Source organism: Equus przewalskii, chromosome 7 (assembly GCF_037783145.1).
Source record: "Equus przewalskii isolate Varuska chromosome 7, EquPr2, whole genome shotgun sequence".
Lineage (NCBI taxonomy): Eukaryota > Metazoa > Chordata > Mammalia > Perissodactyla > Equidae > Equus > Equus przewalskii.
In genome coordinates, this window is record NC_091837.1 from 47511536 (window position 1) to 47524615 (window position 13080).

At 39.6% G+C, this 13080-nt stretch overlaps 1 protein-coding gene across 8 annotated transcripts in view; it reads right to left on the reverse strand.

Annotated features, from left to right (window-relative positions):
- Window positions 1-199: 199 nt before the first annotated feature.
- The window catches only part of OSBPL1A (oxysterol binding protein like 1A), a 114218-nt gene continuing 101337 nt past the window's right edge, over window positions 200-13080 (reverse strand). For all 8 annotated transcript variants that reach the window (XM_070629827.1, XM_008533035.2, XM_008533034.2 and 5 more), the window contains 8 exons: window positions 12794-12976; window positions 11091-11198; window positions 10091-10180; window positions 9724-9850; window positions 7379-7495; window positions 6656-6779; window positions 4706-4796; window positions 200-1397 (listed from right to left, as the gene is read on the reverse strand). In XM_070629827.1, coding sequence (XP_070485928.1) covers window positions 1295-1397; window positions 4706-4796; window positions 6656-6779; window positions 7379-7495; window positions 9724-9850; window positions 10091-10180; window positions 11091-11198; window positions 12794-12976 — 943 coding nt within the window. In that variant the 3' untranslated portion in view covers window positions 200-1294. The remainder of the gene's footprint in view (window positions 1398-4705; window positions 4797-6655; window positions 6780-7378; window positions 7496-9723; window positions 9851-10090; window positions 10181-11090; window positions 11199-12793; window positions 12977-13080) is intronic.

Here is a 13080-nt window from a genome sequence, read left to right on the forward strand (position 1 = left end):
ACTTTACTATACTGCTGTACTACCCAGAGAATACTGAGTGCTAACGGCCTACTTAGCACCGGGCACCCTAGGTGGCTAGTTCTTTTTGGCCCTGGAGACTGCAGCACCATAAAGATGTCTTTGTAAGGACATTCTTAATAATTTACGATAGCATTAAGTGGTACCACTAGTATATTTGAAAGTTTAAAAGAAACCACACTTTTTTTGAACATTCTAAAGCCTTTATTTAGCATCAGGTAGATTATTTCATTATAACACTTGTTAACTTCAAGACAGCAATTAAAATAACTTACTGGTAGCTACCTAAGGCCCTTTGCAGCAGTATCTCAGTCTGGGGTTGGGTGGATAAATACCGTAAGATTAATGTACCCCAATTAAAGGGGCAAAGCTACTGTACAGTAGGTCTCCATACATATTTTAAGTACACAGGTGCCTTGCAAACTTGAAATGCACAAGACCTCCTTTTATATAGTTTCATACTTATAATACATGAGTGCAACTTAATTTCTTTGGTGGCATTTGCCACTGGAAGTTGAAGCATTTAAAAAAGTTTGTCGTTATGTAATGACAGTGATTAAAATCAGTACTTCTAGGGTATTTTTATGAATTGTTAGATTTTATACATATCTTCAAACACCTTTTAATTCTAATGACACTGATTATAGAAAATTGTAAAAGTAAATTCAGAGCACTAAAATAAGCAAATGAAATACCTTTTCCAGCTTAATTCTTCAGGTTTTCTAATCAGCAATACCTATGCTGAATTCAGGCATTTTTTCTTTTTGATGGTGGGAAGGGGTAAAACTGAGAGGATTAGGATGAAAAGCCATCTTTTCAATGTAGTTTTTACAAAATGACCTAACCTTCTTATAGAACAATTCTAAACATTTCAAAGTTACATCTAAAACATAGAGGCATACAGCATAAAAATATTCAAAATAACTTCATTTGGGATTACTTTATAATTCCATAAAGCTAAAGTTACATTTAGGTATAAACATTCAGTAAATATGGCAACAGCAACCATAAAAAGCATATTCAGCGATTTCTCTTACCTCTATATAAAATAGTATTCCAAATAAGTATGTTTGGATAGCAAAATTACCCATTTTTTTCTGAGACTTTCATCACCAGTATCACCTTATGCCCTACTTTTGTTGAGTAAAATGCAAGTTCTCTCATGAGTGGGTTTTTTCTTTTTTTTAAAGATGAGTAGAAACCAAGGAAAAAAATTAAAAAACATAGGTTTAAGACTTATTTGTAGATTAGCCAAACACCCTGACTTGTCTGCATTTTAATAAATGTCAGGCAAATTGAAGTAGTTTCTGTCCCAGTAGCTGCCAGAGTAAAGCCAGTCCTGCGCTCCGTTGTAGGGATTAGGACCTTGATGGAACCACCTGTTTAAAGAGAAAGGACAAGATTTACAGGGGAAACTGATCACAGGGTTCCTGCTGCGTCATTAGCTTGTAGTGGTTCCCTAAGTGCAGCAATTCATTCTGTGAGTTAGGATTTCCAAAGAGACTTTGAAGAAGTGGTAGTTTTTTTAGAGAGCAGGTATGCAGAATAATATTCCAACAGGTGTAATGGTACCATGCAGAAAGTTTATGGATCTTCCAAAGCATTTAGCAAGAGTACTTAACAAAGTGGTATCTTCTGTCTAGAAGGGTTCTGAGAACCAATATATTTGTCTAATTGTTCATTCTCTAGCCCCATTCCTTATCTTCCACTAGAAGGTACTCTTTTGAGCAATCAGGAATGAGGAATTAGGATAAGGAAATTTTACAACATATCTAAAGGGGCTGGCCCCGTGGCCAAGTGGTTAAGTTCACACGCTCCGCTGCAGGCGGCCCAGTGTTTCGTTGGTTCGAATCCTGGGCGTGGACTTGGCACTGCTCATCAAACCACGCTGAGGCAGCGTCCCACATGCCTCAACTAGAAGGACCCACAACAAAGAATATATAACTATGTACCGGGGGGCTTTGGGGAGAAAAAGGAAAAAAATAAAAAATCTTTAAAAAAAAAACACGTATCTACAGTAATATGTAAAGTGCCTGATTCAGAGTAAATGTTCCTCAAACTCTTAATGCTCTGTTTTATAAATGAGGAGCTGAGTGTCAGAGAAGTTAAATAACTTGCCCAAGCTGGTAACTGATACCAAACTTGAGTTTGATTTTAAAGACCGTGATTTTTCAAATATACTATGCTACACATGAAATTAGTCCGGTCCGGATCTTCCTGGGTCTCAGTTTTCTCCATGCTAATAAGGATCTTAGGTTGCATCAAGCTTTTAACATCCTAACCTGCCTTTCTAATCCTAGAAAGGGCTGCCCTAATCCTATCCCCATTTCCCACAGGCCCAGCTTTCTATAAGTAATGGAAATGCAAAATTACTTGCTCAAAAGGTTCACTATCAAATTTGTGTAACTTTTTTTGAATGATTGTTTCAGAGTAACATTGAGGAAAATAGCTTCATATCTCTTTGCCATTCTGTCCAAATAAATTGCTTCTGAAAATATTTAACAATTAGAGTGAGGTTAGATTTCTTTGATAAGTCCCAAATATTCCTATTATCACTAAAGCAGCAATAAAAACCCTAAAAGAAAAAACATTTCAGATTGAGCTAATTCCTTGAAGGATTATACAGTAAATGCTCATTAGACCAAATTCTCTTGAATATTATTATATAAATTCTTTAGTTAGCTTTTGGGACTTTTCCCTAATTAGAAAATTTAAAAGTCTGCTTCAAATGATCAAGATATATGTCTATTTAGACTTTAGTAACCAAACTAGAAATATATTAAGGAACCATTATTTGATCAAAGTTGCAGAATTTTTGTCTCCTATGAAGCATATAGTTATACTCCTTTCTCAAAAGTCCAAGCAGTAAAAGCACTTTTATAGTCATGCTTAGCAAAGTCAAGCACTTAGAAAAGCAGGCAAATCAAAATCAAGGTAATAAAAAATAATTTAGAAAATGAACTGAGTGAAACCAGTATCAGCGGGAATGCCAGCTTTTAGTGTGGAGGAACTTGGGACAGATCATAATAAGTTTCTGGGTTTGATTTCTATGAGGGTTGGTTAGCTCAATCCAGCAGAAAAGTGTTCCTTCACAAACTGCCCCATCCCCTGCCACTCAGACTGGAACAAGCTACTCAAGTCTATTCGCAGTCTGGAGAAGAACCAAACCAGCAAGCGTGTAATCTCATCACTACTGGAGAAGAGCTCAAAGCATACATTCTTTTGACAACGGGTCGGCAGGATACTTTTAAGATGGGTATATTCATATAAGAACTACTGATGCTGAGAGAGAGCTGTGGAAGAAAGCATGTGTAAGGCCCCAAACTGTAGTTCCCAAACGTAGCTTCCAGTTTTTATTTTCAGTCTATTACAGAGCTATCTAGAAGCTCTTTGCTTTCTAAACGCAGACTTCATCTGACAGTAAAAATTCTTAGTGGACTTTCTGCTCACATTGTATACCTGAAAATGTGACCAGAAAATTAAAGGAGTTAATAATTAGAAATATAGTACAACTGGGGTTTTCTGCAAAAGAGACTAGAAGTAATGATAAAATGTATCAAATCTTCAAAAGGGATCACACACAGTAAAGCACTGTGGCTTTGTCTGAAGGATTAATGAAGGTGGAGGTTCTGATCACAGCCTGCAGTTGTGTGCCCTTGACAAGTCCCCTCAGTGAAACACACCAGTGTTTGGTTTCCTCTGGTGCAGTGAAGGGATTTCTAGACGAGTGGTTTTCAAATTGCATTCCACAGAGTTCTAGGAACTAGGGTGCGTGCAGGGTGGGAGGGTGAGGAGTGCCAAGGCCGCGCCCCTCAGTCCTCGTCCAACCAGAGCAGCTCTGTTCCCCTGCGCTCTATATTTGCAGATTCTTTATGCGTTTATTGGCAAAAAAGATTTTGCTAACAGAAAAAGTTCCCAAACCACTGGACCAGATGATATCTAAGGTTATTTCTAGTTCTAATAATTATCTAAGATGCAAAAGGACTACCAAATATGCAAAATTATGCCCATACTGGCTCTAAAGTTTATTTAATAACTTTCAATTATGGGACATTGGTTTCTGTTATGTGATACTAAATGTAGAAAAAGTTTATTCTATTCCCATTTATAAGTGATTCTATTACTCAATAAAGTGACAACTAAGTAACTCCTGATTCTTAAAAAAAAACACAAAAAACCTTCAAAACTTAGAAGTTTTATTGCCCGCTTTCTATTTCTGAATGGAACCCAAGATGTTACCTTATATAAATCATATTTCCATTACATGTCAAATCTCCTGTGTTTGGAAGAGTAAAGGCACTGTTCAAATATCCTTAATACATGATACAAGTGGAAGCAATGGCTCTCAACTTATTTTCATGCCCAAAATCCGTAATTCTGGATTTCACCTCCCCTCTCACATATGGAAAGGGCAGGGTTTGGCCAGATAAGGAAGGTCTGCTTAATGGACACTTACCTGTGTGGGAATATTTTAATCTTAATTTCCAAATAGTCCTTTCTCTGTCACGCATGCAATTCTTTCAGAATACTTAGTAAATGGAAATAACTTTTCTCTCAGGCCTAGGGACAACTCTGCAGGGTTTCTGTTAGGCCCTACTCTGCAGTTCCCCGTAGGTGATAGCCCTGCCTTGCCCACACACAGCAGCCTGCCTAAGGGCTCAGCCATGAGGCATGAAAAGCCACCCACCTCGTCTTCCAGTCCTCTTCCGACTTGGACCTGTTTTTGCGGGCTGCTCTCTGTTTTTCCTCAAGTCGTTTTTTTTCTTCACTAGCTTGATCTAAAATAAGAACATCAATAAAAAAGTTACTCTAAAAGTAGAGAATGCCCAGCACAGTACGAAACACAATAACTTTATAGAGAAGCACCATCCATATGCATTACTGGGGTCTTCATTTTATTAGAACACAGACTCCAGAGTCAAACACCACATTAACATTTTAACACATACCCAAGCTAGTAAGAGACAGAGCTGGCATTCGAAACTCAGTTGTCTGTTTCTACAGCCTATGCCCTTACCAACCTCTGCATTTACCAAAAGGAACCTGCTTATTTTTTTTCCTTAAAGATTGGCACCTGAGCTAACAATTGTTGCCAATCTTCTTTTTTTTCCTTTGTATTGCTTTTTCTCTCCAAATCCCCCCAGTACATAGTTGTATATTTTAGTTGTGGGTCCTTCTAGTTGTGGCATGTGGGACGCCTCCTCAACATGGCCTGATGAGCATTGCCATGTCTGTGCTCAGGATCTGAACCAGTGGAACCCTGGGCCACCGAAGCAGAGCACGCGAACTTAACCACTGGGCCACAGGGCCAGCCCAGGAACCTGCTTATTCTTTTTTTTTTTGAGGAAGATTAGCCCTGAGCTAACATCTGCTGCCAATCCTCTCTTTTTGCTGAGGAAGACTGGCCCTGAGCTAACATCCGTGCCCATCTTCCTCTACTTTATATGTGGGACGCCTGCCACAGCATGGCTTGCCAAGCAGTGCCATGTCTGCACCCAGGATCGGAACTGGCGAACCCCGGGCCACCAAAGCAGAACGTGCGAGCTTAACCACTGCACCACTGGGCAGGCCTTGGAACCTGCTTGCTCTTAACGCCAAAAATATTATGCTAAAATGCTTCAGTGAAAACTTGGGTGGAAAAACTGATGTGAAATGGAAAAAATAAGTGTGAAATTTTTCTAAATTCTTAGTGAGACCTCACAGAGTTCCTTCAGATTTCATTCATAAAAAATTCAAACAATTTTCCAAAATACTGTTGCCTTGTCTCACTGATAATTCAAAGAGAGCATGAGAGAATGTGGCTAGAACAGTGTTTCTCAACCTTGGACTACTGATGTATAGGACCCAATGATTCTTGTAGGGGGACGTCCTATACGTTGTAGGACATTTAGCCATATCCCAGGCCTCTACCCACTAGATGCCAGTAGCAGTTCCCCAAATGTGACGACAAAGTCTCCAGACATGGCCACATGTCCCCTGGGGTAAAAAACTGGCCCCCTTTGGGGAACCACTGAATTAGAAGAAATTTAATACCACCAGATACAAATGTTATAATTAACCAAGGGGATGCCAAGCTCTTCTTTGAGGCTCACAAGGTGATACACAGATCCTTAAATACGTAGTGAAATAATTAGGCAGAATATAGTTTAAAGATGATAAAGATGCTAGTATTTTCTCACATTCCTCTCTGACATTTAAGACATGCCTCTGGTCATATGTAGTACACAGTCATGCGCCACATAACATTTTAATCAACAATGGACTGCATACATGATGGTGGTCCCAGAAGATTAGTACCAGAAAGCCTGGGTGTGTAGTAGGCTAGACCATCGAGTTGTGTAAGTGCACTCTATGATGTTCACACAATGATGAAACCGTCTAATGATTCACTTTGCAGAACATATCCCTGTCCTGAAGCGATGTGTGAGATTATCAGGGAGTATCACTGAAACGATGAATATGAGCTAAAAAAGTCTACCTCGGATTTCCAAATTTAAAACAAAAGTTACTGAATTTAAATTGAATTTTAATTAAAAAATCTCTCAGAGACACTACGCTAACAATCACCAGGAATAAAACAAACCATCATCCCCAAAGACATTAATCTTCACCAGTAGCACCGTCAGATGCTAGTTACCTATTTCTCCATTTTCCATGGCTCTGATGTCAGGCCGTAACCTGCAGTCTGTCTTAGGAATCACACTCTCCATTTCCTTGTCTACTTCATTCAAAACCATTGCAAAGGTAGTAAAATTATACATCTAAAAAAAAGCAAAACATTCAAATTAATATATACCATGGCCTAACGCAAAATGAAAGCCCTGAAGGTAGAAGAGGTGTGATTTGACAATGAGCCCCCTCCTCTTTTCTGTGGTAAGGATGATCAACCTGTCTCAGACCACGTATCTAAATGTTTTCACTGAAGTCCGCACCACCTATGGGTATCTCAAAGCAGGGCTCTTAAATATCCTCTATCATTGTCAGCTTTAAGTAGCACTATAAGGAAAATCAATATTCTTTCTCTTTTCTATATTAAAATCATTACTTGCTGGATCTGAGGAGCTTACACTGAAAAGGTTGCATCATCATGTATTTAACGAGAGCCAGTTTTATCCCTAAGTACTTATTAAAGAAGGCCCGAAAAGTCCCATCCCAACGCATCTTCTCCAGCCAGACACCAGAAGGGATGGACAAAATGAATGAACTGGGTCTCAGGGTGACTAGCCAGCAGAGGGACAACTGAGGAGCATTTTGATGACAACTTGCCCTCCTCTCTGTTCTGCGCTGCATGTGCCGGGGAAAGAGCACCATTAGAGCTGAATATGAACAGTGAGGCCACATTCCGCCAGCGCAGTCCCACCTGGGCAGAATTTGGAGGCCGTGGGGCTATTCGCCATAGGAGAACACTTCCAGGGATAACAAATACACTTTCAGAATCTGGCATTGGCATTTCATCCGACTCCTCAGAAGTGCTCATCTAGAAGAACCAACAGATGAACCAAATTAAAACGTTCAAAAAGAATATACTTACAAATCACAAAATAACCACCATTTATTGCACACCAGAATGTAAACTGCATGAGGGCTGGGGCACCATGACGTTTTCCTTCCTATATCCATACTTTTTGACACAGTGCTTTAATGTTTTTAAAGCTCTTTTTTTAAAGACAAAATAACTCATTTGAGTATTTCCCAGAATATTATGAGAACAAGCAAAGGTTAAATCCTTGGGCCAGTCAACTAAATTAATCAATGACACAAAACCAGTAGGGATCCTGAAAGAATTCAATAAAAATGGAATTTAAAAAGATGTTAGGTTAAAAAAAAACCTAACATTTCCTTTGGCTAGCCCCCATAGGAAGAGCTATGCTAGGAGCTCTCCATGCATTTAGTCCTTACATAATAAACCTATGAGACTATATTATTACAGTTTTATATATAAAGAATTTAAGCCTTTGGAAGGTTAAGTGCTATTCCCAATGTCACACAGTTACCAAATCTAGAACTGCTGGGTGAGACACTTTGAATGAATATAGTTTAAAAAACAGCAGCAAGGAGGTGACAAAAGTGATGATGACAAATTTCCTAAAGCATCTGAGTATGCTCAGGGAACACCAGAAATCTATGGTAGCTAGATGCATACCAGTAGGAGAGACATGAGACAAGCAGTGAATGTGTGCAAATAATTTCTCTCTCCAAGGAGTAAAGCCACTTTTCTATAAAGATCGACTGGAGATTTATGGGATAGGTGGGATATTTTCTGGGATTTCTTTGCTTCCTCCTATCCCCCATAAAAGGAGGGTGGACAATGCATGTGTTGGTGAGGCTGTCTTTGCCAAATTGCCTCCTATTAGCTGGAGGTGCTGCCAAAGAGTTTGTGGCAGGGCTCCCAGGATCCTGGAACATTTCCTTCTCCAGCCCCATCAGTCTCGTAACAGCTGCAGTGAACTGCCAGTGCACCTCCCAGAATGAACGAAAAGCAGGTGGGAAACATGGCATGTGTTCTTCACAGAATTGCACAGCGAGATGAAGGGAAATAGAAAGAAAAGAGCCAAAGCCACAGGAAAGCAGTTAGCTCTGGTCATTTAATAAAACACTTTTCATCTGAGGACCATGGGTAACTCAATTTACAAAGAAAGTCGCTCATAAATACACCTTCTGTTTCTGAGGAAGATTAGGGCTTCTTAAACTTTTGAATGTGTATGAATTGTCCGAAAAGCCCTAGAGACTGTGACTCAGTAGGTCTGAGGTGAAGCTGGGAGCCTGCAAGCTCTCAGATGATGCTCAGGTCACCAGCTCTTGGAGGTGCTTTGAGCAGAAAGGACTGAATCAGTCTTTACTATGAGCAGATGCTATTCTGAGCCCAATGCATCTGCTAACTCATTTTGCAAGTAGCCACTATTATTAACCCCATTTTAGAAACGAAGGGACTGGGGCAGAGAGAAGGTGCGCAATCTGCCTAAGACGGTACCACTCATAAACGGTGGCCATGGGATTCTAACCCAGTTTGTGCCGCCAGCTACTGGAAAGTAATCAGTCCTCAAATATTTCCTGTCCAAACAGGTGCAGTCTTTCTTTAGCTCTCAGCTCTTCTGCCTGGAGGGAAGGGCTAGGAATCTGCTGAACATGAGAGCCTCCGGGCGCCCGTGCAGCAGGAAGCATGTGCCTCACATGTGGGAAATTCCATCGGCACGCTAGCTGTCCCACAAAGCAAAAGGTCAGTAAGAGAAGGACCGCAGTCCAGTAATGACTCCTTTAGCTGTGGCGGTCTTAACTTCAGTGATTTAGGGGTAAGGAAGAGGACAAGAAAACTGCTAATGAGCATGAAAATGCAGGTGACAATTTTGGATGAAATTTTAAATACTCAAATGATCTCAACTTCTAATGCAGTAAACAGAAAAGAGGAAAAAAAAATTTGTCTAAGATGACCTCCATCTTTCCAAAGCTATGTGAATTCAGAGTCCCATCTGTAACTGCACACGTTACAAAAGTGCCACACACCCATATTCTATATAAGATTATGTCAAACGTTAGCTACAAAGGCAGATTATCTGTTCATTAGCAAACTTCAAGGGGAAAAATCACATGCATTAGAAACAGGAAAAAAAGGTCAAACTGTGAGCCAATAACAGGCCACCTCCAAAATGACTGGTAGAAATTGAAGAGTCCAGTGATTCCTGAGACACCACCTTACAGGATGTTCACCTGTTTGCTGTTCTTCTTCTCTTCAGTATTTTTCTTATCATTTTTTTTGTAAGCATCAAAAGTGGCGGGATCAACACTATACAAACACTCAGTCCACTTCCCATAGAGGGCACAGAGCTTCTTTTTGCTGTCAAGAGAAACCGACGTTTAGCCAACAATTAAAGCAGTGTTTTGCTGCAATCAAATATTATTATAAAGATCCTTAAAAATGAGATTCTTTAAAGAAATACATATTTCCTTGTAGAAGAAAGACTTTTTCAACTTATTAGAATGCTTGTTTCCTAGGTTCTGGCAGCAGATTTTAACAGTGACATTTCATTTCATGAAGAACATCTATGCCATTCAACATTTAAAACGGAAACTTTACCTTTTATCTTGAATGTAGCCTTCAACTTTGTGTAACTCCTTACCAAAAAGGCCGCATGGCTTAAAATTCAACACACATTTGTCTCCAGTCCTAGGAAAGAAACATTAGGGTCAGATTACCATCCAATACAGAAGAAGTGGTAGACAATAATGACTATGATAACCTTTTTAGCAGCAGCTGCTGTTTACTAATTTTCTAACACATGCCAGGCTCCCTACAGAAGTTATCATAATTCATCCTTAATGTGTACTGGACCCACCATAAAGAAAAGGTAAGCAAGGTTCATAAAGAATAAGTGACTTGCTGCTATGCAATGAATGTTTATGTCCCCCCAAATTCACGTGTTGAAGCCCTAATCCCTAATATGATGGCATATGGAGGGAATATGGTCATGAGGGTGAAGCTCTCATGAATGGGATTAGTGCCTTTATAAGAAGAAGCACAAGAAAGAGAATCTCTGACACGTGAGGGTATGAAAAAGGGGCCTTCTGCAAACCAGGAAGAGGGCCTTCACCAGACATCAAATGTGCCAGCACCCTGATCTTGCACTTCCCAGCCTCCAGAACCATGAGAAATGAATTTCTGCTGTTTAAACCACCCAGTTTATGGGATTCTGTTACAGCAGCCCAAGATGACTAAGACCCTTGCCTAACATCACAAAGCAGGATTTGAATCGAACTCTTTTTAGCTTTTATGTTCCTCTCACCCCATCCCACCCTACTGTGTGAAGAATGCCAATGAAACAACATAAACAAAATGAGCTGAGGTTGGAATTAAGATTCACAGAGGCTGCAGAAGCTCAGAGTTCACCCAGTCTTTCCCAGTCAGAAACTTTAATGAACTCCATTCATTAAAGGGATGGGCTGCTACTTACTCAAGAGTTATACTGCCTGGTTCTTAAATGATCATCAGGCCCCACTAGAGCTTTTTAAAAAATGAAGTCCATTAGAACTGTTCAATGACAATTGAAGGGATAGATAAGTACCCTAAAGTGTCTTACTTGTGGTTTATGATTTCCACATTGCCGTACTGCTCAATCCAAAGTTTTCCCACAATGATATTATGTACACAGCAGGTAGGATTTGTCCATGTGTATGCTTCATTGTGTCTAAAAAACAAAAATTAAAACCAAAACCCAGAAAAAAAGGTGAGAAGCATTATTTTGTTTAAAAAGTGCACTTGTCTCAAATGCCATACTCAACAAACAGATCACACTGCTGGAGATAACTAAGCTCTAATTGGTGTAACTCAGTAAAACCAGTGTAACCTGACTACTCTTATTGTTTCTTAAAAGGATGCAAAAGCTTAAGAAAAGAACTCTCTACTTCCACCAAACTCCAAATAAACTATGTATATAATCATCTGAAGCATTCAAAAGTTAGGTGAAAACATACAAAAATAAAATAAATTAGAGGTAGAAAATAAAAATGAAGTTCTATTTAGCACTTTTCAGACAAAGTACCCTCCAGCTCATCAAAGGAAAAACCATTCAGGTCATTTCAATGTTGGAGCATAAAAGGATGAGCTTAGACTTTCATACACAGCTTTATGGGATCCCTTTCTTGAGCTCCCTACTCTCTGTGGTTTTCCCCACACTCTCAGGTACCAGAGGGGGTCTTTCCTCTGGCCTTCTAGCTAGCAAGGGGAGGTTTTAGCCTCTGCTCTGTCTTGCACTTCCCACAACTGAGTCTTCCTCGGGGGCAGAGAGGTGAGAGAAAAGAAAGAGGAAAAAAAGTAACAGGGATTCTCCTCACACTATTTGGACCACAGGGACCTCTTTATCAAGTTCTTCTGTAGAGAGAAAGACATTTTCTGAGTTTCAGGTACTGGTGTGGCTGCTGCTGCCACCACCACTATAGGTATGTAGTTGTGGGTCCTAGAGCTCGCTCTGGGACAAGGTTAGGAGAGAAAAATAAACAGAACTTCCCCCACTTCCTACATCCTGCAGGGGTATCTTTCTAGGTCCTCTAACCAGAAAGACAGGGTTTCTCTTGGAACTTTTTCTGTCTGCCTCCACTGCCCAGTTCTGGGATTTGGGCTGCTCTGACTCTAACCCAGGAAACATGGGGGGATAACACCAGGAAACTCACTGCCATATTGGTCTTCAGATTTTAATTTCTCTCCCCAGTCTGCCTGAGATCATTTACTTTTCAAATTCCTGAGATTGTTGCTTTACGTCTTCTGTCCAGGGTTTTTAGTTGAAATCACTGGAAAAGATAGGCTAGGGTGTGCTTACTCTATCTTAACTGGAACTGGAACTGCCTTTGAATGTAAAGCTAATCTTTTTCCTATTGCTCAAGAAGAGAACTTCTAATTTACCTAAGGTCTAAGATGTGCCACACAATTGTCATTTCAACATTTCTCAAAATGATTCATTTTGAAAGATTAACAAAATATTAGCACCATGATATATAGAAAGCCTGTTTCATAAGAACTGTCATGGAGTGATTAACTCCATTCTATCTTAAAATAGAGCCAAATACCATAGTCAAACATTGTTAAACTTTTTACACATACCCAGATTGATTAACGATGGTGATTGTCACGTTTCTCAAAGTCTTTTATATGGAGGTAGATAATTTACGCTTTATAAAAGCTGCTTCTTTTTCTCCAGCTTTTAACAACAAGGTCAGGTCTGTGTGAAGGTGTATACTTACGAGTAGGCATACGTGAAAAGAGTTTAATGGCTTGATTTCAACTTACTCAAGGAGCTCCAAGGTGATGGTTCCTTTGGGTTCTGCTTCTACACTCTTTCCCCAGAACTTCAGTTTGGGGTAGATTGAACCATGAAAGATGAAATCATTGTTTAATCCTTCAGCATGAAATGCACTAATGGGTGGATGATGGCTGACCTGCTCTGAGATGAGTCTGAAACCAAGGTCATCTCTTCAGATTAAAAAAAAAAAGCAACGTTATAATTAACTCTTATCATGGAATGTGTACATAATTATCATTTTGGTCGACAAGCAATGTTAAAGTATTAAAGAAAC